Source organism: Neofelis nebulosa, chromosome 15 (assembly GCF_028018385.1).
Source record: "Neofelis nebulosa isolate mNeoNeb1 chromosome 15, mNeoNeb1.pri, whole genome shotgun sequence".
In the NCBI taxonomy this organism is placed as follows: domain Eukaryota; kingdom Metazoa; phylum Chordata; class Mammalia; order Carnivora; family Felidae; genus Neofelis; species Neofelis nebulosa.
In genome coordinates, this window is record NC_080796.1 from 41,164,042 (window position 1) to 41,186,998 (window position 22,957).

Genomic DNA, 22,957 nt, shown 5'->3' on the forward strand with positions numbered 1-22,957 from the left:
CTTTATCTCTCATTCTTTTGAACTCTCCGGAACAATCTCCAAATCAGTCTACAGGCACTTGTCATTAAGCCTCGAAATTTTCTGTATGGCTTCCTCAGGGCCGAGGCCCTGATCACAGCCCACTCCCCGTGCCTAGCACCAGGCTCAGCACCGTGGGCATTCGACAGCATCTGAACTGATGCATTCCGTCCTCCTCAGCTCTTCAGGACCTCCCTGAGGTGGGTGATCATGTCCTTTTTTCTTCTGGAATCCCTGCTCCCACATCAGTGGGCAGAGCCTGTTGAGGGTTCAGGCCACTCTGAATGCCTGTCTGTGTTACTTCCAATCAGCCTGGTATCAACTCCTCTGGCAGCTACCTGAGGCTGAGAACTCACCTTAGGAGGTGGGGCTGGGGGTGGAACCAGGTGACTCCCGTGTCTCTGGGGGAGTTCCCAGTCAGTTGCGATTTCTTTTTCCTCTTCTCCAAAATCTTGCTATTTTTGGTTGATTTCTTGCCCTACTGTTGTCACACCATGATTTCTTGCCGTACTACGAGAAAGGTAATGTGCTCTTACCTGGGGTGGAAGGATGGGGGTCCCTTCTCAGCGTCCTCTCTCCTTGGGCCATTGGAGACTGGTCCTGCCTCGTGTGGAAAGTAACCCTCTGTTTATCTGCACAGAATAAATAGTCTTCAGCTGTAGCAGGAAATTAAGCCTTAGGGGAGGCTTTCTGAACAGGAAGGAAGAATATAGTAAGCACTGAATCAGCTTGCTGATGAATGTTGTAGGAAATTTGTTCTCTTTAGTCCAAAAATGAGACCCAGATCCCCTGGCCCACATAGAAGATGAAGTTTCACCCAGAAGCTCGGGGCTCCTGTCGATTTTGGGGTGCTGCAGCCACAAGATTCCGTCTGGGTCCTGAGGGAGTGAGGTCATGTGGCCCCAAGGCCAGCCTAGTGCTAGACCAGCCTGGACCCCGTAGAGGCAGCTGGGCCCGTGGGCTTTAAAGACAAGTATAATTGAGTGAGGATTTGCCCTAGGTTGTTGGGGATAGCCCCAGGGGGTTCTCCCTTGTAGGAAGATGAGCGGGAGCAAAACGTTGAGAGAATAAAGAATGCAAGACGAGCCCTGGACAGGGGATCAGAAAACCCTCACTGGAGTACACACTCCCCCACTTCCTAAATACGTGACCTTGGGCAAGTCTCATAAACACTCAGAGCCTTGTTTCCCCATATATCGAATTAGGATAATAATTCTCACCTCGCAGGCATGTTACATGGCGGCAGTGAGGTACTGCATGTAGAAACACTTCAGAAGCAATAAAAACCTTCTATAAACGTAGGGTATTATTATTCCCATCCATCCAGAACTTGGTTCCTTTTCTTGGGTAAGAGAACGTACGCTATAAAATGAATCAGAACCTGGGTATCCACCTCCCCGGGCAGAGAGGCCCAGGCAAATTGTGCCACCTGATACGCGGCTACCCAGGCCCTTATAAAACAGGCAAAAGGAATCCCTCCCTCTCCACACTCCTTTGCAAGTTCAAATGCAAAGTGATGGCAAATTCAAGTTGGAGGCAAGAGAGAAGCCAAGGGTCTAGCACCTTTGGTTCCATTCCTGACTTCCTGTCCCAGAGGCGTCCCATCACTGTAATCGTCATGGCAGGGCCCCCACCTAAGCCTCTTTGCTAACAGGGTATTTTTAACCTGCCACCTCCTTCCGCTTTGCCCATCTGCAGACAAGGGTCCTGGCGAGATAACAGAATCCATTAGTGCCGCTAGCGTTAGGCAGTGCCTGCTAAATACGTCCGGAGGAGCTCCCCCCACCCGGACACTCGATCGGAGGGTGAGGCCGCCTGGCTCTGGGGCCAGGGTGAAGGAGGCTCCAGCTGGACCCTGAAAGGCGTTCGCGGTGCCCCTGCCCAGGAGTCTGCACAGGATGGTTCCTGCCCTGGCTTGGTGGGGACACTAGTGGATTATCTCGCCCCTGAGCACAAAGATCAGATGCTCTCCTCTTCCCTTTTTTCTCAGAATCCCACAAGGATTTGGAAAGAAAGCATTTCTTAGAAAGTGTGTGCAAGTGGACCTCAAAGAAAGACACCACCAGGAGGAAACTGGTGGCAAACTTGTGGGAGGGAGGGAAAGAAAGACCTACTCGCCCTCTTACCTTCCGAGCCGGAGGCAGAGGGAACGGGGACTCAGGGAGCGATGAGGCCGAAGAGTTTGGGGGAGCACAGAAGAGGCACGTGTGGACTGGCTGGAGGGGCTGACCGGGGCACGAAAGCCCTAAAGATCTCTTCAACTAGAGCTCTGCGGGTCTGAAGGTGTCCCCTAGCCAAATGCTCTGTCGCACACGCGCACGCCAGCCCCCTCCTGCTAAGGCCAATTTCCATGCTAAACTGTTCATTATTGCCACCCAGTAGCACTGCACAGAGGTGTCAGAACCCATCAGCGTGGGGAGAGTGGACAGGTGAACACATGAATACATCCCCGCCCTGCGCTCCACAGGGAGGCACAGACCCTGGGGAAATGACGATGAGAAGCCTCGATACTGATGTCCAAGGGTGGGAGAAGGGCATCCGGCCCAGAGGCAGAGCTCCGTTCACGGAGCAGTACTTACTGAGCATAAGTACCGGCATGGGGGAGCAGGACTGCGCACAGCGTGGGCTGATGGAGAAAGGGACGCCAGCAGTAACTGCTTGTTACAGTGGTGACCAGTTTAAAGAGATGTACAAGGTCCCGTAAGCAGGTGAGACCCTGTCACCAGGGAACCAGGGCCATTGGGGGTGGGGAAGGGTGCCTGCTTCTGCTCCCTCCCCGCTCCCCGAGTTAGTGATTCTCTTGAGAGAAGAACAGATGGTCAATGTTGTCTCCAGCCTTGGCTGGGCAGATCACTGAGCCACACGTTCAAATGGCCCCCGCCAGCCCTCCGTCCACCCTGCAAATGGATCTCAGTTGTCCTCAGCCCTGGCCCCTCCTAACGAGGCCGGTTTTCCCAACGTCCTCTCAGGGTGCTGTGTGCTCTTCAGATAGAGAGCCCTGAGTCGGACTGGTCCTAACAGAGACTCCAAGGGCAAAGAGGAGGGGCGGCCAAGTCCAGCAGACCCAGGCTGGCCAGCCCCTGGTCCCCGCCCCCTCCCGGAGCCCACCCTGCCAGGCACCCAGGCCTCTTGCAGATTCCTCCCTTCACTGTGGATCTGATACAACCTGGAAAACGCATTAAACATTACACAGAGTAGTTGACGCGTAATTAATAAAGTACAGATTTTGGCTGGGAGCCTCAACTTAAAATAGCACCAGGACTGGGGAGAGGAAGGGCAGGCGAGGGAGGCTGGGAAGATGGCGTGGCGTGCGATGAGAACCAAGACTGTTATCTCTGAGAATAACAGGGCCGCTCCCCCCACCCCCGAAATTGGGGAGGGGGGGAGAAAGAGAACGGTTCTATTTATTTATTTATTTATTTATTTATGGTCAGAAAGGGCGAGCCCGGAATTCAGACAGGCTGTCTTGCCCAAGGACGCTTCATGTCCCAGGACAGAACGAGGGACCCGAGCGGAGGCCAGCGCCTCTGACACCTGTCCACACTGTGTGGACATTCGTGTTTCACTGAGCCACTCTCTCGTGAAGTTTTCACATTCCGGGCCTGTTTTTAATGTGAGAGATGTTTTAATGGCATTTTGAGGCAGCCTGTTCCCTCCCCGATTCTCCAGAGAGGCTGGAGGGAGCTTCGCAGCTTCTTTGAAGCAGCAAAAAAAAAAAAAAGGCCTTTCTTCTGCAAGGATGTTCAGAGAGCCCTTTGCCGCAGTTAACCAGCCTTCTGGTGTGAGGGGAGAGGTGAGGAAGGGGCTTGAGGAAGTGGAGGGAGAGGGGAGAAAAGGCTTCTGTGGTTAATTCAAATGCCTGGCCTCAGGGGCATTCTCTATTGAAGCAGGAGCCCCTGCTGCTTTCTGCCAGCCTGATCCCAAACTGGTTTTCGGAAGCAAAATGCAAATTTCAGCCCAACTAATCAACCCTGACAGGGCAGATCACCTCCAGCCTGCCAGTCATTAACAAACGACCCAAGGCAGACCTGAGAGAAGAGGAGTGCCAGCCCCCGGTGGAGGAGGCTAACGTGGAAGGTTCTAGAAACTTCAAAGTCAAATCACCGTGGAGCGGACCCTTGACCCCAAAAGGGAAACTGAGGTGCATTTCATCAGACAGGAAATCCTGATGTAATCCCCTCATTCGATTTGCAGTATTTCCTTCTTCTCTCTGCAAGGCAGACATGAACCTGATCTTCTTGTCTAAACCACAGTGAATGGGTGAGGACGTGTGAAAGTCTATTATATTATGAGACCCTGAGGGCCCTCTATGAGAATAATTAATCTATTAATTATGTGACATAAGGAAAACAGCACTGGCTTCTAAGGCAGGATCTCTATGTTATATTTGTTCCTGAATCCCCCCTCGTCAAAAATACTTCTTTGTGGCCAGATTCAAGAGACCAAAAATACATTTTTGCTCCAAACCTCCCAGAGCTTCGGTGTATTCATCTGTAGGACGGGGATAAAGACAGCTTCCCTGTCCTCCAGCCCGTTGGGTTGAAGGAGATGCTATTCTGGAAGCCAGGCCGTGGTGTGCTGCCGTGGTGATATCCGGTATCTGGCTGTCTTATTCTGAGTTTTCCTTTCTCCCCTCCCGTGGCTGGATCAGAGCCAACTAGACCAATCTGACAATCAGAAGGACCCAAGGGGTTCCTGCCCTCTACCTCCCAGGCTCCCCATATAGGCACCTTGTTCTCAAATATCCAGAACTTGAACCCAGAGCCTTACAGGCCTCCTCCTTCTCGGGGGAGAATCGGTCAAAGATCTCAAACTGGGGGCCCAGCCGTCAGCCACATCCCCTCTCTACTTCTGGGCGCGGGGGAGTGTACTAAGGAAGGGGAGAAGGGACCCGGAAGAAACCGGCGGCGCTATCTCTGGGGCAGAGGGAGTGAGGGCGCAGCCAGGGGGAGAGGCCGTTTGGGTTTCACTGACATTCCACAGCAGGCTTTTGCCATGCGGCCGAATCAGAGCTGAAGGGGCTGCTGAGACCAGAGGAGCCTCAGTGTCGACTCCAGGCAAACCTGATATAGCCCATCTGGAATCCATCCATGGCTTGCCTCCCTCCCCCACACCCGGAGCTCCTCAGAGGGGCCACAGTGGGGAAGCAGGGCCAGGCGCCTCCACCGGCAGGCTGGGCAGATCCCCCAGGTGCCAGCCCACAGGCCCCTGCTTCTCCCTTCGGGCTCTGAAAGCACGGGTCCCCCACACTCCAGACCCGGCTTCCACTCCTGCCCTTTGCTCTTGGAACCAGAGTGAGCTAGTCTTACGGCTCGGAGTGGTGCAGAAGGAAAGGGAAGGAGACTCAGAGTTCTGGCCACACGAGGGTTATGCAGGGGGCCTGAGAACGCCAGCCCCCTTCGACGGCAGGACAAAGTCTGAATGAACATTAAGGTAGTGCCCGCCTTTCAGAATCTTGCTGGAGGAGTCCACCCGCCCTTGGCTGTCAGAGCCCTGAATCTCCCTGGATATTGGCGTCCCAAATCCTCCATCATCCCAGTAGCCTAAATGCCCAAACTCACAACAGAAGGATCTCGGAGCCGGAGGACGTGGGGTCGTGCAAAGGCCAGGGAGACGACCGGCCGCGTCCTTGGACCTTACCCTCGGCAGTGCCACGGTGGTTTGCTTGGTGATCTTGAGGGAGTCATTTGCTTTCTCAGGGACTCAGGTTTTTCTTCTGTCATAGGATACCCACCCCTGCCGGCTGGTCATGAGGGTCGCAGAAGGAAAATGTAGGTGACAGACACAGACATGAAATGTCTTTACCAGGGCACTTTCTCCGCAGAGCGATGATAATGCAGTGCTGGCTGCCTGCATCAGGTGCCAGCCTCAGCTGGGAGAATCGGACCCCAGGGCCCCCATCCCCTGCCTCAGGAGTCCTCCCCAAAGCCTGGAAGAGAGGGAAGGGACTTATTCTCCATTTGCCTGGCATCTCTCCTACTCCCTGGGTCAGGGAGTCCCGACGGTCTCGTCACCCATCCAGCGTGTGAGGGTGGACACCTTTGGGGCTGCCCCTCCCTCCCTCACACAGAGACGCACTCCCCTCCAGGAGCAGGAGGGATACCTTCCCTGGGAATCCCCTCGATCTGATGACCTGCTGTAGGGAGGAGCCTGCAGGCTGAGCAAAGGTGCCCGTCTGTCGGAGGACCTGATAGGGTCAGAGGCAGCTCCGATGGCCAGGCGGGAGACAGGCCTCATCCCCACCACAGATCTCTTTCGACAACAAACTTTGCGAACAGCCTGTCTCCCGCTGCAGCTTCCTGCACGGTGTTTGCCTAATCTGTCTGTCCAAACTCCCTCTCCAAACACGAGGTTTCCTGCCCCGCACTGGCAATCAGACAGCTAATTATCTGGGATTAGAGATGGAGTTGGGGGGGGGGGGGTTCCCTTCTAATTACAGGAAAAATTAGCCCAACTGATGTTGGCAAGGCCACTGGGATTAGAACTGGAATCTCAGTTTGGACGCAGGTCAGCTAGGGAGGTGGGAGTGTCCTGTGCTCCGGGCTGGCGTCTTCTGTTCCTGACTGTCTCCGGAGTCTGTGAGATGAGGGGTGGAAGGAGGACTGCAAGGGCTTCTTTCCTGGGGATCCGGGAGAGGGATGTGTATGTGTTCACGTGCGCACACATATGCCAAAGAGAACTGGAAAGGCAGGGAGACAGCACAGAGAAAGACAGAGATAACAGACGAGCAGAAACTGGAGAGACCCAAGGAAGAGCAGGAGAAGGAGACTAGAGACTAGGAGACTAGAAGGAGATTAGAGGTGCAAGGAGATTGCCAGGGCAGACAGACAGAGAGACAGATGCGTTTAGAGACCACCGTTTCTCTCTCCACCGTTGCTGTGGGCCGCTTTCCCGTTCACGGTGGAAAAACAGAAAACCGCAGAAAGAGGTTTCCCGCCTACCTCCCTCCCTGCCTTCTTCCCACTCGCATTCTCCTGATGTCCAGCACTGACCCAGCTTTGCCACACGCAGTGCAGGTGACAAATGCTCTTGGCCTGGCCAGGGGCAAGAATGGGATGGGGAGCCCGGACTCCCCTGGGCTCCTAGTGGTCTTGAGTTTCTTCTGTGGCCCGAAGATGGGGCCTTCTGCCGCACAGTCCTTGCCTTCTTTCCTACGCGAGAGAATCTCCTGGCTCAGAAACATTCACTCGCTCATTTATTTCCTCATTCTTCCATTTTGCAAATAGAGGACGTTGCTGTGGGCAAGACCCATTGGAAGTAGCATGGCATCATGCAACTTCAAATCAGTCTCTGGGTTTTTAGTGGTATCTCCCTACTTCTTCCCTCTCCTCCCATGTGACGTCACCTGTCCTTAAACCATCGTAGGAGTGGTCCAGGCCCTCGCTCAGAGGGCACAACTCCTACCCGCAGAGAAAGGAGATGAGCACGCAGTGCAGAGACTGAGAACGTATCGCGGCAACGAACAACAGAGTGCAAACGTATATGGTGTAAACAGAGCGTGTGAGTGTGTGAGTACAACTATTTGTATGTATTCCCATCCCCCTTCTTTCCAAATGAGGAATTAGGTAACTTACAATAAAAAACTTGGCAAACATATGTAATGAAAACTAGCATGGAACCAGAAAAATCCACATCATGTGAGGGGAGTGGAGATAAGTGGGCTAAGCATAAAGCAAATATAAGCAGCAGGGCCCAGCACCAGATTTGGCCTGAGGATCCTGGTAGCCAAATCAAAAAGGGAAACGGGATGAACTAGAAATCCTTCCCCTCAGATAGAAAGAAGTAAACCTATTTTTCGGGAGAGACGATTCCCAGGCATTACCTTCTATAAATGATTTATCATGTGAGACCAGGTACATACACCAGGACAGAAGTTTGACATCAAAATCAGAAGTGTCTTTTATATGACAATTTCAGGTATTAACTCCCGCTAATGTGCTAGGGCTGCAACATGCATGTAACAATCAATATCCCATGAATTCCTCTCATGGAGGAACCAACAAGAAAAAGCAAGTGGATGAGGCCGTTTAGGAAAGTGAAGCTTGCTGGTTAAGCTTTTGTAGTCCAAGGTTGTGGCTCTCTAATGCTGCAACTTGATTCAAGGATAGAATGCAATTTCTTAAGCACCCCACTGTGCTTGGCACTCTGCTAAAAGTTGAATAAAATGAACTGTAGAGGTTCAGCTTCTACATCTGGGAATTTATAATTTTTGTTGGCACTTGTACAAGGGCTCAGACAGCAGAATAAGAGCATTAAAATGATAGACAGGAAGACGGTAACATCACACACAAGACAAAGGTGAGCGCATTTTCAGGAAGCATGTGGCTTAGTAAAAGATTGCGTAATCAAAGTGACCCAGGCTCAGATCTCTCTCCACCACTTATTGTGATCTAAGGCAAGCTACCTAACCTCTCTGAGCCCCAGTTTCCTCATCGGTGAGATGGGCTGTGGAGATGAAAGTAGGTATTTTCTGTAAGGCGCCTGGTGCCCTGCTCAACACGGAGTATGTGCTCAGTACGTGGTAACTATACTCCATTCTAGAATTGCTAAATGAGGCTAGCTTCCTGGTGTGGGGAGAGGAGCCCTGGGCAAGACCAGGAGAAGACAAGGAGTTCTCTGATCCCTGCCAGGGTGCCTGGGGACCCACGGGCCCTTCTGAGAAACGCCCTCGGAACCATCGGCTTCCTAATGGGTGGGACTGTCCGAAGCCAATTCTGCCTATGCTCGAACCCGGGTTCCTTCTCAGGAGGCCCCAGAATTCTCCCTCTCTTTGCCCTGCTTCGGCTACAGCTTGACTGGGAAATCCGTGACCCTCTTTTCTCTCTTCCTTTATCCTCTTTGGAAATGCCCAGGGTTGGGTGTTGGGGCCTTGTAGGGTCACTGTTTAGGTGCGTCCTTCCTTCCTTGCCCGGCCCTCCAGTCAACTCAAACCTCAGCCCTCAGGTGCCCCTCCTCTGCTTGTCATGGGGAACCTCAGGGCTCAAGCAGAATGAGGACCATTAACTCCTTCCGCTCCTTAAGTCCTCCCTGGTCCAGACTGGATGTCAGCTCACCCGCAGCAGCCTCTAGGTGACGGCAAAAGGGGGTGAGGCTGGGAAGCCGTGGGAAGCTCCCCACTCGCCCCACCACACCTCCCTGGCAGCTGGGGACCCAGAACTCCCCTGAGCCACGGAGCAGGGGCGGGGAAGAGAGAGGCAGGTAAAGGGCATCCAGGTATCAATCCAGGGTCCAGGACCACACCAGGCCGGGCCTTCGGACACACCCCTCTCGCCCACCCTCTCTCCTTCCTGCTGCTTTGCAGTTTCTCTGTGCTTTCCAGCTCACTGCCAAATTGTCAAAAGCTATGAGAGGCGAAGTGCTGTTCAGTTAATGATTCCAGTCCCTGGAGAGGTGGAGCGCTCTTTTAAGAGAAAAAAATAGAGAGGAGTGGGGGTGTGGGAGGGGCAGAAGAGGGGGATGCTTTAGTACTCTGTACAAAAGCTGAGCTGTAGCTCCTTCCAGCTCTTTGTAAGGAGCAGATTAGAAGTGGGTAGTTCTGCCCCAGCGGCCTTCTCTCTGTGGGGAAAAGCCTGGAGCCTCCCCCTCACTTTTCTCCTTCGCACCAAGTAAAAAGGGTTTGCATCAGAAAGCTACCAACCTTTTGGCCCCAGTGGCCTCAGCCCTCTGTCCCCAGCACAGGTCCTGTGGAGACCCTAGCAAAACCATCCTTCCTCGCTCAGAGGCTGCCTTCAAAGCCGGCCACAGGCTCCCGTGATGCACAGGGCTCCTGCTCCGTGCTCTTGCTGCTCCCTCCTCTCCTCCTCCCTCTCCTTCTCCTACCCCTCCTCTCTCCTCCCCCACCGCCTCCGCCTCATCCTCCTTCTCCTCCCTTCCTCCCCTCCCCCTCCTCCCCCTTGTCTTCCTCTTCCTCCTCCTCCCCTTCTCCTCTCCTTTTCCCCTCCTCCTTCCCCCTCCTCCCTCTCCTCCCCCTCCTCCTTCCCCTCCCCCTCCTCCTTCCCTTCCCCCTCCTTTTCCCTGTCCTCTTCCTTCCTCTCCTCTTCCCTCTCCTCCTCCTCCCCTCCTCCCTTCCTCCCCTCCCCCTCTTCCTCCTCTTTCCCTTCCTCCTCCCCCACTTCCTTCTGCTCCTCCTCCCCCTCATCCCTCTCCTCCTCCCTTTCTTCCTCCCCCCTTCCTCCTTCCACCTCTCCTCTTCTCCTCCCCCTCCCCCTTTTCCTTCCCCTCCCCCTCCTCTTCCCTGTCCTCCTCCTTTCTCTTCTCCCTTTCCTCCTCCTAACCCTCTTCCCTCCCCACCCCTCCTCCCCCTCCTCCTTCCCCTCCCCCTCCTTTTCCCTGTCCTCCTCCTTCCTCTTCTCATCCTCCCTCTCTTCCTTCTACCCCTCCTCCCTCCCCCCACCCCCTCCTCATCCTCCTTCTCCTCCCTTCTTCCCCTCCCCCTCTTCCTCCTCCTCCTCCCTTTCTTCCTGCCCCCTTCCTCCCTTCCTCCTTCCTCCTTTCCTCTTCTCCTCCTCCTTCCCCTCCTCCTCCTCTTCCCTGTCCTCCTCCTTTCTCTTCTCCCTTTCCTCCTCCTAACCCTCCTCCCTCCCCACCCCTCCTCCCCCTCCTCCTTCCCCTCCCCCTCCTTTTCCCTGTCCTCCTCCTTCCTCTTCTCATCCTCCCTCTCCTCCTTCTACCCCTCCTCCCTCCCCCCACCCCCTCCTCATCCTCCTTCTCCTCCCTTCCTCCCCTCCCCCTCTTCCTCCTCTTTCCCTTCCTCCTCCCCCACTTCCTTCTGCTCCTCTTCCCCTCGTCCCCCTCCTCCTCCCTTTCTTCCTTCCTCCTTCCTCCTTCCTCCTCTCCTCTTCTCCTCCTCCTCCCCCTCTTCCTTCTCCTCCCCCTCCTCTTCCCTGCCCTCCTCCTTTCTCTTCTCCTCCCTCTCCTCCTCTTGCCCCACCTCCGTCCTCCCCACCCCCTCCTCCTCCTCCCCCCTAGCCTGCTCCCTTGGAAAGGACAGAAGAGGGGTGGTGAGCCCTTACCCCAGTGGGCCCTTGAAGAATTTCCTCCCTGCCCAATTTTCCTCCTCAGCCTGGTCCCACCCAAGTCTATGGATCAAAAGAAAATCCATCAAAAAGTCCTCACCTCCCTGCAGCCCTTTTCAGTGTCCCAGATGCTCTCACATCCCTTATCTAATCTGTCCCCGCGGCAGCCTCCAGCCTCGTCATGTGGGCAGTACTGTTCCTACCAGTTTTGCAGATGAGGAAAGTGCGAATTAACTCCCTTGGCTGAGTGCCCCCCCCCCCGTGACCTCCCCCCCAGCGAGTTAGGATGCCAGCCTTGACTGGACAGTCAACACCTATCAGCAGGGAAGGTCCAAGTGTGGGGCTTGAAAGACCGAGAAGGGAAACCGTGAAACCTAAGAGGTTGCTGGAGACCAGACCCATGTGCTCTCTCATTTCCATCATCTCCACGTGTGATCTGGCTTTGTGGTGGGGGCGGGGAGTAAGGTTGTTTTGTTCCCAAATGTCTCCAGAGTAGTTGCCGTCAGTCAGTCTCGGTTGTAGTCGTCCGCCCACAGCCTCCTGCAAAGAATTCCATCGGCTGCTGAAATGCGGCCACTCCCTGGAGGAGGTGATGTCGGCTGTCCCCAGTCCGGCAGCACACAGGGCACCCTGGGCCGCGGAGGAGGCGGGGAGGGCGGAGAAGGACAGAAGGCGGAGAAGGACTCTGCTGACCCCGGGCCCACTGGGTACTCTGCCGATGCTCAGAGCAAGGCAGTACAAAGTTCGCTCCTCCCAAGACCGGGCGCCTCTTCCCTCCTTCCCCCTCCCCAGTGAGATCCTGGCACCAGCTGTGCCCTCTTAGCCGGCCCCCAGCGGGGTCTGCGCGCTGGCACGGTGCCCGGCAGCTGCGGGGAATCCGCGCAAGGAGGGGCCGGGCATCGAGGAGAAGCAGGTGTCCGGTTAAAGGCAACAAGGTGACCGGGAAGGACCTTGGAGCAGCGATGTCAGGGAGCGGAACTGGAGTCAGAGGCAGCCCCCACCCCTCCCCACCTTGATTAGAATGATCTGGCCCCAGAAGAATAGCAATGAATTAATTAGGGGTCTGTTGTCATGAAGCAGCTTATTATTAAAGTCCCTCTCCTGGGAGGAAGGGGGATGGGGAAAGGTGTGAAGAAGACAGCTAGTCAAACAGAATCTTTTAAAAGAGCCAGACCTTTCCCCAGCTGTCTGTCCTACCCTTGGGCTCTGCGGGGAACTCAGACATGCCTAGCACAGGGGTACCTGCTCTGCTGTCTCAGGATTCCGGGTGGTGGAGGCCTTCTGGCCTCACTTCCCTCCTCCTCCTCCGCTATTTCTCGGCCCCCAACTCTGAGCCCCCCTCTGCAACTTTAACCCTTGCTTTCTACCTGCCATTGAGCCAGCGTTGAGCCAGCTGAGCTCCAGAGTAGCCACCCTGGCGTCCTTTCCTCCTTTCCGCAGCAGCACCTCGAACGGTTGTAGCGCTTTCCTCCCAAGAGCTCTTAGCAGCCCAATGGGGAGCCAGAAAGATCCTGTCAACACAAGCAGATGTGTCCAACGTGTTTATGCGTCAGGTTCCAGGAGATTGGGCGGAGGGCGGAGGGAGGATGTGTAAAGCAAGAGTCTCTCTTTCTCTCCTCGTTATTTTCCAGAGATGGGAAAACAGGGGCCTAGAAACGTGAAGGCCTCTCAGAGGTGAGATTGTGACTCTTCTGCCCACCAGCTACGTGACACTGAGATTACCTCCCGCCTCTGTGCCTCTGTTTCTTCCTCGATACCGGAGGAATAATAGGATTGTTGTGAAGAATTAAGGAGAGAGTGTGGAGAGAGCCCCCTGAGCACAACGTCTAACAATAACGGGGGTTACATCTGCGTGAGCTGTGCCTATGCCTAGTGTTCTGTTCCTACCCAGTTTCAGTAACAGGGATTCATTCATCCCATCACGGGGTGTGATTGAAGCCCTACTATGTGTCAGTCGTACTGAATGCAGGAAGGCGTAGGAAGCTGTACCAGTGCCTGTTTTCTAGAAACTTACAACCTTAGGAACCATAACCGCGTGTGTTCACAAGTAACTGCCAAGCGACGCGCCAGGGACCATGGGAGTTCAAACGGGAGCTCAGGATGGGCTTCTTAGAGGAGGTGGCATTTGGATTGGGCCCTGAAGGATGGTCAGGATCTGGGAAGGACAATAAATTGCCAAGCAAAGGCACAAAGACCAAAAAGCCGGAGACATAATTGGAAAATGGGGATAAGGCCATGTGAGCTAGACCCCTGAATGACAGTTAAGGGGCGTGAACTTTTCTAAACTCTCAGTGGGGGGCAATCAAAGGTGCCTTGTGCGTACGTGCATGGGTGCAGGCGAGGCTTTGCGCTTTTTTCATATTCCAAAAGTAGTCTGTGTTCATCGTAAAAAAAAAAAAAATTAGGAGTGAGATAAGCAAGAGAAAGAAAATTACAAACACCTGAAACTTAAGGATTTTGCATACAGAAAAGGCAGGATCAAATAAGTGTTTTAAGAAGATTAATCTGGCGGTATTGGTAGAACAGATTAGAGCGGGAATATGCTGGAGGCAGGGAGATTTCTCAGGTTATTGCAGTAGCACAGATAAGAGGCAATAAAGACTCAGACCTTGCCCGTTGGCAAAGGGAAGAGAAATACAGTGACACGCGTGGGCTCCTCATTCCTCCCCGTTACCGCACACTTTCTGCACCAGCGTGTACGCGGGCCACATGCATTTTCTAAATGACTCTTCCTTTTAAAAGCTCAGGAAGCCTTCTGCGTTTAGGCGCAAGCCCAGTGTCAGATAGCCGCACTCACAAGTCTAGACCTCCCTTCCCATCCTTGCAGCTTGAAATGTCACCCTCGGTGTTAATGAAAGCAAGAGATTACTGTTCCAGATTATAAAATGCAGGGCAATTTTAGGCCATTGAAAAGAATGAGTTAATTAAAGAGGGTAATAACCCTCTTAAGCGCCCCACCCTTTGCTCTTTTTCCAGACTGCAGGTGGCCTTCTTTGTCACCCTGGAGAAGAGAGCTATATGATCTATTTTGTTCCCCAGGACTTATCTCCAGGGGCAGCGAGCACTTTTGGGATGTAATTTTTAGTACCAGGGCAGGCATTGTCCTCTTGCTTGACTTAGGGAAGAGCGAGGCCCCAGAGGGAACTGAATGAAAGAGACAGAGTACAGGCTTTGGAGTCAGGCAGACTCAGCTTTGAGCTCGGCTCTGCCACTAACTTGTTCTAGACTCGTAACGTTTCTGATTCTGTGAAATGGGGAGGCCAGCCCATAGTTTTCAAGATCGTTCGTGTTTACGTCTCCAACCTTTTGCACGCAGGCTGGCACGTTCCATGGACGCTGGATAAATACATTGAACTACATTGGTAGAGGGAGATGTGGGATTCCGGAGCCCGGTGTGTCCAGTCCCAGTGGGGTGGGGCTGAGCATTTCCCAAGTACTTAACCTGGGTGTCCCTGTGCCTGATTGTCACCGAACCCGGTTCCAGAGCTTGGTGAGGAAGCCCGGACCACCCTCCACGTGGGTCCTCAGGGGTGCTTCTAAGTCATTCCAGTCCAGACAGCCTAAGAGGTTAGTTGCTATCCTGAAACAGGCTGGGGTCCCCAGGCAAGGAACCTGTGTGCGGTGACTTGAGTGGAGATCCTGAGAGCCCCAAGTCGCTAGAGCTTTGGGTAAATAGAGATTTCTCTTTGACAGAGGTTGCTCATTATTCCTTATTCATTCTTTCCCCCACCCCTCAATGCTACCCCCCCCCCCCCCACCAACTCCGTGTGCTCCCTGTGAATTACTGCTTTGCTGCTGTGTGATGTCATTTCATCTGAGGCCACTTAATGCTGCTGTTGGCCTTCGGCAATGTTTATCTTATTGTTTCCCAGAACAATCCAATGCTTCCGCTGCCCCCGACAACTTCATCTGGTTCCTGGGTCCTCCTGCCTGGCCCAAGTTTCAGAGCTGAAGCAGGGTTGAAAGGTGGGGCTGGTCCAAGGCCAGAGCCCCGCGCCCTGAACTGCCCAGTGTATTCACCTCTGGGAGCTCTTGCCCCATCCTGGGCCTGGCAGCTCAGAACTCCCCCTGACAAAGTTAGAACCAAGAGACTGGATTCTTTGGCTTCTAGATCTCCATGTCACTCTCTGCTGAGTCATAAAGGGAGAGGCCCCTGGAATAGGGAAGCCGGTGCCCTTGTGAAATGCAGTTGGTTATGAACCACAGGAAGGTCTGGAACAGAGGCAGCTCCTCTCAGTTCTGCGGGCCGCATGGATCACTGGTCACCTGGCCGTCTACCACTGGCTGATGAGGCACAAGGAAGCCACAATTTGGAGGAAGAAAGGCCCTCACTCCAGCCAACCTCCTCAACCTCATCTTTGAACACTTTACTTATAGGAAGTGCTCAAGAAATATTCACTCCATCATTTATCATAAGCCAGGCTCTTAATTCTCACTGTTCGAAGATGCAGAAGTCCAGAGAACCAATGGTTTCTCCTGGGACCCCCTCCTCACATTCCAGGAGAAAGCCCTCCATGGCTTAGCCTTCCATGAGGAAGAAATGCAGGAGCCTCAACCCCTGTGCTAGCTCATCCACCCCCCCGTTTAATATCTAGGGCAGATTCCTAACATGCACAGAAATAGAAATAATTGTACATGGAAATGTCAATCTCCAGTGTCAAAGCCCCAGTGATTGACCGACAACTCACTGGGGACCAATGCTGGAAACATCTGCATATGTGTGGGAGGCTGTGTGAGTGTGTGTGTGTGTGTGTGTGTGTGCGCGCGCGTGCGTGGGCATGTGTCTATGCACATGCACTGACGGGGGCAAAATTCTCAAAGGTTAGCATATCTCAGTGACCTCCTTCCTTTTCAGGGACAGGAGGGATCCTTGGCCTTGTCTCCCCTCTTCCTCTGCTCTCCTGCTTTATTGCAGCCCACAGCCTGAGTTTTCCCGGCTCCTGTGTCCCTCTCCAATTGTCCAAGCATTTAGGGCCAGGCTCCCATCTGTCCTCCAGGGATCCTCGGCCTGCTGGGCTGTGACTCTGGATGGTTAGTTAACACTCGCACAGCTCTGGCAGAGAGGGAGACAGAAGCGCCCCAGAAGGCGTGTGTGTGCGTGCGTGTGTGTGTGTGCACGCGCGTGTGCATGTGCGTGTGTATAAGCAGGAAAGAGGGAAGAAGAATCTCAGAGACTGAATTTACCAAAGACTTCAATCTGTAAATAATTTGGGTCATAAAGCTCTACAAAAATAAACTCCAGCTTGAATCCTCTCCCGCGCAGCACTAAATGCACACTGTGGATACGCTCGTTCCCCAACTCACCCCAAGATCAGTCTGAGCAGCACCAGCCCCGCCTCACCTTTCCCCCCTGTAAAAGTCTGCGTGTGCGCGCGCGTGCACGGGCACACGCACGTGCAAACACACACGCACACACGTTTATATAGCACGGGAGCCCGGAGTCCCGAGGCACAGATAAAATCAGGTAATAAAGGCCTCTTCCAAAGTGAATTTTAGGACATAAAGTGACCAGACCTGCTGAAATTGTTGTCAAGCCCTCAATAAAGGCACATCAGAAGTCTTATCCTCTCCAAGCGCTCAGGTCTGAGAGACCAAGAAATCCGGGCTCAGACATAATAATCACACTCGTCTACTGACGTCACACTCCGAGTTAGCCAGAGAACTCACATTTCCATGCCTGTCTGTCCATTTAGGCGTCACCTTCCCCGGGAAGCCTCCCTCTCTGGGCCTCCCTCGGGCCCCACCTCCGTGTCGGCCTCCCTGGGATCTCCATGCAAGCTCTGCCACAAGGGGCAGCCCGCGTGTTTGTGGAGACTGGACGGCTTGTCAATTCCCAGCTCCTCCTCGGGCTTCCTCGGGGGACCCTTTCCCTCGGTGTCCCCGACGCGAAGCGTGGGCCTGGCTCATGGCAGGCATGTAATAAACGGATATTGGACGGGACTGAAATTCATATAGCTAATAACTCATTGTATTCTCCATCCCTTCTGTGCTCATAAGGACAGGAGTTCCCACCTTATTTGGCAGCTACAGAAACCACTGCACAAACAAGGGAAGTGACTCGCCTGCAGTCACAGAGCCAATTAATGAGAACGTTGGGATTAGGTCCCAACCCTCCAGACATGAACTCCCCCTGCATGGCGATGGCTCTCAAAACTAATCTGTTTCCCACTGCGAGGCCCCAGAAAAAGAAGATTCCCGATTCCAGTGGCTCTTGCCAGAATACATACATGTATACAATCTATTACCACTTATATTACTAGGACTATGAATAAAGTGCTCTTAAGAGTGACCGATCCCAAGCTAGGCCTCCATAATTTAGGACTAACGATAGAAATTGATGCACGAGAAAAAGGGTTCGGAGGGGCCTACAGGTAAAAGCTAGTTAATTGGAACTGGATATGCTGATTTGAATTGGATGTTCAAGTAAAGAGGCGGTCATTAATTTCTGCACAGGCCTCGCTGTGGTTTAAAGGAAGGTGCTAATAGGATTACTATTTCCCTCTCCTCACACAGAGGCCCCTCCCACCTAGAGGACCAGGCAGTCACTCTCCCCTGATTCCATCTCACATCCTCCTGTCCCAGAGCCCACCCTGATAAACGGACTGTCCCCCCCCCACACACAACCAAGGTCCCTCAAAATTAAGTTCTGTTGATTGTTGACTCCCGGAAGTGGGTGACTGCCCCACTTGGGCTTTGGGGTCCGGAAGAGGAAGAGCGGGTGAGGACAGAACTTGGACTGTCCGTCTTCCCGCCTGTTCGGGTCTTGGCGGCCGTGAACAGCTCTGTGTGCCTGTCATTAGCCTCTCTTCAGGGGGTCACAGAGCGTCCGAGAAATCGGGCTCTGTGTGGGAATCCCAGCTCTTCCACCCTGCAGCTGTGTGATCTCGGTCGAGCCGCCCAGCTCTCCCAGGCCTCGAATTTCCTATCTGTAAAATGAAATAACAATAGCATTTACCTCAGGGAGTTCCTGTAAGGATAAGAGAGTTGATTTTTAAGTACTTTCAACAGCACTGAGCACATGGGGCAAGGGATGGCAGGGTAGATACTAACTATTCAGTTCTCGAGGCCAACGGGGCCTTCTGAAAATTCACCACGTCTATGCTACGGCCTTCAAGCAGGGCCATACTGAACCGTGAAGCAAAATCGTCCTGAGAAGGAGGTTGGAGTGTCCTGTGGCCACTGTTTCTACAGTCGGGGCTCTGCGTGGCAGGAGTTCTTACTAGAACTACCTAAATCCCCTTCTGCGACAGTATGGGCACATTTTGTCTTTTGTCGGTCTCAGTAAAGACAGTCACCCTCCTCTGAAGCAGACTGGCTTTCTGTTTTTTTTTTTTTTTCAGTGTTTATTTTTTGAGAGAGAGAGAGAGAGAGAGAGTGAATGCGTGCAAGCGGGGGAGGGGCAGAGAGAGAGGGAGACCCAGAATCCGAAGCAGGCTCCAGGCTCTGAGCTGTCAGCACGGAGCCCGACACAGGGCTCGAACTCACGGACTATGGTGAGATCATGACCTGAGCCGAAGTCGGATGCTTAACTGACAGAGCCACCCCAGTGCCCCTGGTCCACTGAGGCCTAGCCCTCTCAGGAGAGGGGGAGCCCAACTAGAAAGACAGAGTCGGGTGACTCGCTTGTCCCCGCATGCGACACCTCCCTCCTCTGCCCCACCTCCTCACCCACCTGAATGGGTGTCCCGGGCCCTGTGCAGCTTGGGCTGGCAACGCCCTTCCCTTGGGCTGGTTCGTGACCTGTTTCGGTCTGTTGTCGTCCTTGTGGTCACTGAAACCTGGCCCCGGGGACACAAGCGTCAAAGTTGAAAACGGTGTCACAGCAGTGGAGTTAGTCTGGGACACCACCGGCTAGACTCGCGTAGCCAGATTTGAAAATCCCGCCTTTGTTCGGGACTCCCTGACCGTCGCCTCACCACTACCATCCTGTGTCTGGCGAGGACAGAGACAACCTTGAACTCAGAACTTCCGGTCCAAAGCAGAGCAGTCCGGGAAATCGTGTGCCTGAACTGCAGCAGGGACCTCGTCCCCCCGTCAGTAGTCGTGGGGCGTTGTCTGCATCAGCCTTGTGCTCTCCTCTGGCTCACCCCAGCTGCAGCCAGTTGGAGCCCCGGTTCTGCCGCTGGCTAGCTGTGTGCCTGGAACCCAAGAGCTTAGGGGAGGGGGGCTCCGACGTCCTTACAGCTCCAGCGCTTTCTACCGTGATTATCCTGTGGCAGGCACTGAGCAAACCGCCTCTGCCTGTTACCCAGAAAGGAAACCCGAGGCTCAGGTGAGGTAACTAGACTCAAATTGTACCATTAGGGAGAAGTCAAGCCCAGGCCTGAGCAGAGTCAGAAGAGAAACCCAGGAACCCTGCACCCCAGGCCTACACTCTGTCCGCTTCGGTGCGTTGCCCAGAAGGGAGCACAGGGCGTTAGGGAGGGGAAAGTTCTCTCTTCTGCCACCTGCCTGCCGGCCCCTATCCTCACCCCGAGCCCTGTGACCCCCTGGCCTCCTGGCCCCATTCTCCACCTTCTCTGCCCTCCTGTAGGTATCTCGGCGGGTAGCAAGCCAGAGGCGGATAGCATGGGGTGAGGGAGTAAGTGGGGAGGCACCGACTTCTTGGGCAATAGTGCTCTTCCCTCCAGGGGTCTCGACTGAATGAAATAGGATAGCTTAGTTCAGGTTCAGCACCAAGAACATTTTCTGTGCTGGTTTGCTTTCGGCTTTGACGTTTCAGAGTTATGTAGGTTTGATTCTGGCTTCAACTGCTTTACGAAAAGATTGGGGTTGCAGATGGAAAAAAGAAAAAAAAAAAAAACCTGCTTAGATCTCTGATTCAGGAGACAGTTAACGGCTGGGATTGGTCCTAACTGGGATGCAGCGGAGTGTGTGATGATAAGTTGTCTTTGGCTCAGTTCCAGCTCCCACCCGGCCATGGGTACCATCTAGTCCCAGGGACCACAGGGGGGAAGGCCAGACGTGTGGCGTTCCTCCTTCTGACTTTGTGTGCAGGCCCTGCCGGGATGGCAGGCAGGTGCCCAGGCTCACGGGAAGGAGGCCGCCCCAGCTGGCGGAAGGTTAACTAGCCTCCCCAGGCAGGGAGAGATCCTGGACCAGGCCTGAGGGAGGGGGGTACTGGTTCCACAGCTCCCGGGAATGAGCCGGCACCTTGAGGAGACTTAAATCTCCCTGGAGAGGAGCAGCTATCATAGGGAGGGTGGTGACAACCCCTGGGCCATTGGCCCTTCAAACAAACAGGGCCTGAGCTCCCTGTATGATGGAGACAGAAAACTGAGGTCAAGCCAGCCAGAAGTCACAACTATCCCATCTTCTCTTTACTTCCTGAAATAGCCTGAGTACCGCTGTGACTAAAAGCTACTACATTCCTGGAAGGATCTCGAGGAAATCTCGGATCTGTCCATTTAACAGAGAATGCTGCTTCAGATACCAAGGGGAACCTTTTTCACTGTGGGCCATTTGCCCAGAAAGAGACCCTTCCCTCTGACTGAATCCACTATCAGATTTGCACTGGGGTAGAGGGTGGTGACCTCAGCCTCGTGACCTCATTGCTGACCCCAGAGTCCTCCTCCAGTCTATGAGAGTGAATTCAGTGACCCCCAAGCCCCTCTCGTGGAAGGAGGGGCTTTAGTGACAGCTGCACATGCCCCAGCTCTGGACGCAGGAAGCCACGAGCAAGGCAGAAAAAGGGCAAAGGAGAGTTTATTGTGGCGTCAGGCACCAAACTTGGCCCTCGGGATGAAAAAGTCGTGGTCCTTGTCCTCAGGAGCTCCTGGTGCGGTGGGACAGATGGGCAGAAGGAAGGGCATGGTTACGAGTACAAGAGAAAAACCAGACGGAATGCGGAGGGGAAGCCTGAATCTTAAAACCTTACAGAGAAAATGCCTTTTGACCTCACTTTGATTTGGTGCTAGAGGCCACAGTCCTTTATCCCCTGCTTCACGTCCTTTCAAAAGTATTTTTCAAGCATCCCCTTTTATCCATCACCAGCTATGTTCCCAGCCCCTATCTAGTGCTCAGAGGGTTCTTAGAGAAAGAGAGGACACATCCCTGTCTTCAAAATGTTGACAGGCTTGGGCACACGTGAAGCAACGAGAGAACGATTTGAGTAGGTAGTCAATACATGTTAGCCAGTCCATATGCAGTGAACAAATCAACTGATTATAATCCTAAGACAAAATGTCTAGTGGCAAAAAAAAAAAAAAGGCTTCAAGGTGATGAGTAATTAGTGTGGAGGGGAGATCAAGGAAGGCTTCACGAAGGAGGCAGGGCTCGAGCTAGTCGGGGTTTCGATGGGCAGAGAGACAGAGAAAACAAGCCAGGGTAGGGATTATCGGTCAACAGTCAGTTGCTGGGGCGCCTGGGTGGCTCAGTCGGTTAAGCATCCGCCTCTTGATTTCGGCTCAGTTCATGATCTCATGGTTCGTGAGCAGCTCAGAGCCCGCTTGGGATTCTCACTTTTCCCCTCTCTCTACCCCTCCCCCACTCATGCGCTCACACGAGTGCTCTCTCTCTCTCTCTCTCAAAATAAATAAACATTTTTTTAAAAATAGGCAGCTGTTGTGTTGAGAACAAGAAATCTGAAATGCAGGAACATATTCACACTGAGGACTCCTGGACACGAGCTTTTTTATATGACCTCAGAGACCATCTTCTACCGAGTCTCAGAATTCTGCACAGAACTTAGACTATCCCTTGCGAACCCCCAGGCCAGCCGCACCCACATCACCTGGGAATTTGTGAGAAGTGAAAAAAAATCTCAGGCCTCATTTCCACTGAATCCGAAACTCTGGGCGCGGTTCAGCCATGCAGCCCCCCAGGTGATTCTCAAAGCATGCCGGCTTGAAAACCAGTAGACGACATCAGGGCTTCTAGACCCTGGCTGTTCGTCAGATTCACCTGGGGGAGCTTTGAATCCCGACGAAGATGCCCAGGCCCCGCTCGCAGAGGTTCTGATTAATGGATCCTGCCCTGGCATTCGTATCTTTTAAAACTCCCCAGACGATTCTGGTGTGGAAGCAGGGCTGAGAAGCCGTGGACTAGACGGTATCCGAGTCCTTTCTGACTTATTATCTAGAGCTGGGCTCTGACGGTCTGAGCCCGGATTCCTGGCTCCCCCAAATCACGGGGTGAATTTGCACACAAGCGAGGGATATGTTTGGGGGAAGGAAGACCTTCCTGAGATCCTAAACTCTTGCATCTCTTGAGGACCAGCTTTTTGATAGTTTATATGATTTTTTACCGTTCTTCCTTACGTGCCTGAGGCAGAAACACTGTGAACGGGTGTTGACTCTCTTACCCCAAACACCAATAAGGGTGTGGCAGCACACGCACACCCATCAGTGCTATAAATATCTGTAGACACACGCAGAAATAACCACATTGGGATATTCAGAATCGCTCCTACTGGCGCATATGCACATGCAAATGAACCCACCATCAGAAATCCCAGACGTGGTCCACTCAAACCACTTGGGAAAGTATTTCTCTCGGGGAAAGCCGGGCTGTTTGAACAGAGAAGCACCTCTACCTTCTCTGAAGCCTGGTCTGGTTCAGAGTCACGACCGGGGGCAGGGAGGGGGCCGGGAAATATCTTCTGTAAAGCGACCTGCTCTAGTCCCATAAGGGGACCGCTGAGTCCAGGTGCTGACGATGCATTATTTCTCTCGTAGATTCGAGCCGATGGTCCCCCCCATGGAGGGGTCCAGTATGAGATGGTCTCTGTGCTCAAAGACGGGAGCCCCATCCTCCGGGACATGGCCTTCTCCGTTGATCAGCGTTACCTGTACATCATGTCTGAGAGACAGGTAAGTGCTGACACCCAGCCCTTCTTTCCAAAGCCCAGGAGCGACTGATAACCTGTGGCCTGACCTTTGTTCAAAAGCTGTTTCATCTAACCAGAGAGCCCTCTGTCTGGGCTC

The 22,957-nt window shown here is 53.6% G+C and overlaps 1 protein-coding gene across 3 annotated transcripts in view; it reads left to right on the forward strand.

Annotated features, from left to right (window-relative positions):
* Positions 1 to 22,957, forward strand: part of PLXNA2 (plexin A2) — a 207,053-nt gene that overhangs the window by 72,688 nt on the left and 111,408 nt on the right. For all 3 annotated transcript variants that reach the window (XM_058701455.1, XM_058701454.1, XM_058701452.1), the window contains exon 4: positions 22,709 to 22,843. In XM_058701455.1, the coding sequence (XP_058557438.1) occupies positions 22,709 to 22,843 (135 nt within the window). The remainder of the gene's footprint in view (positions 1 to 22,708; positions 22,844 to 22,957) is intronic.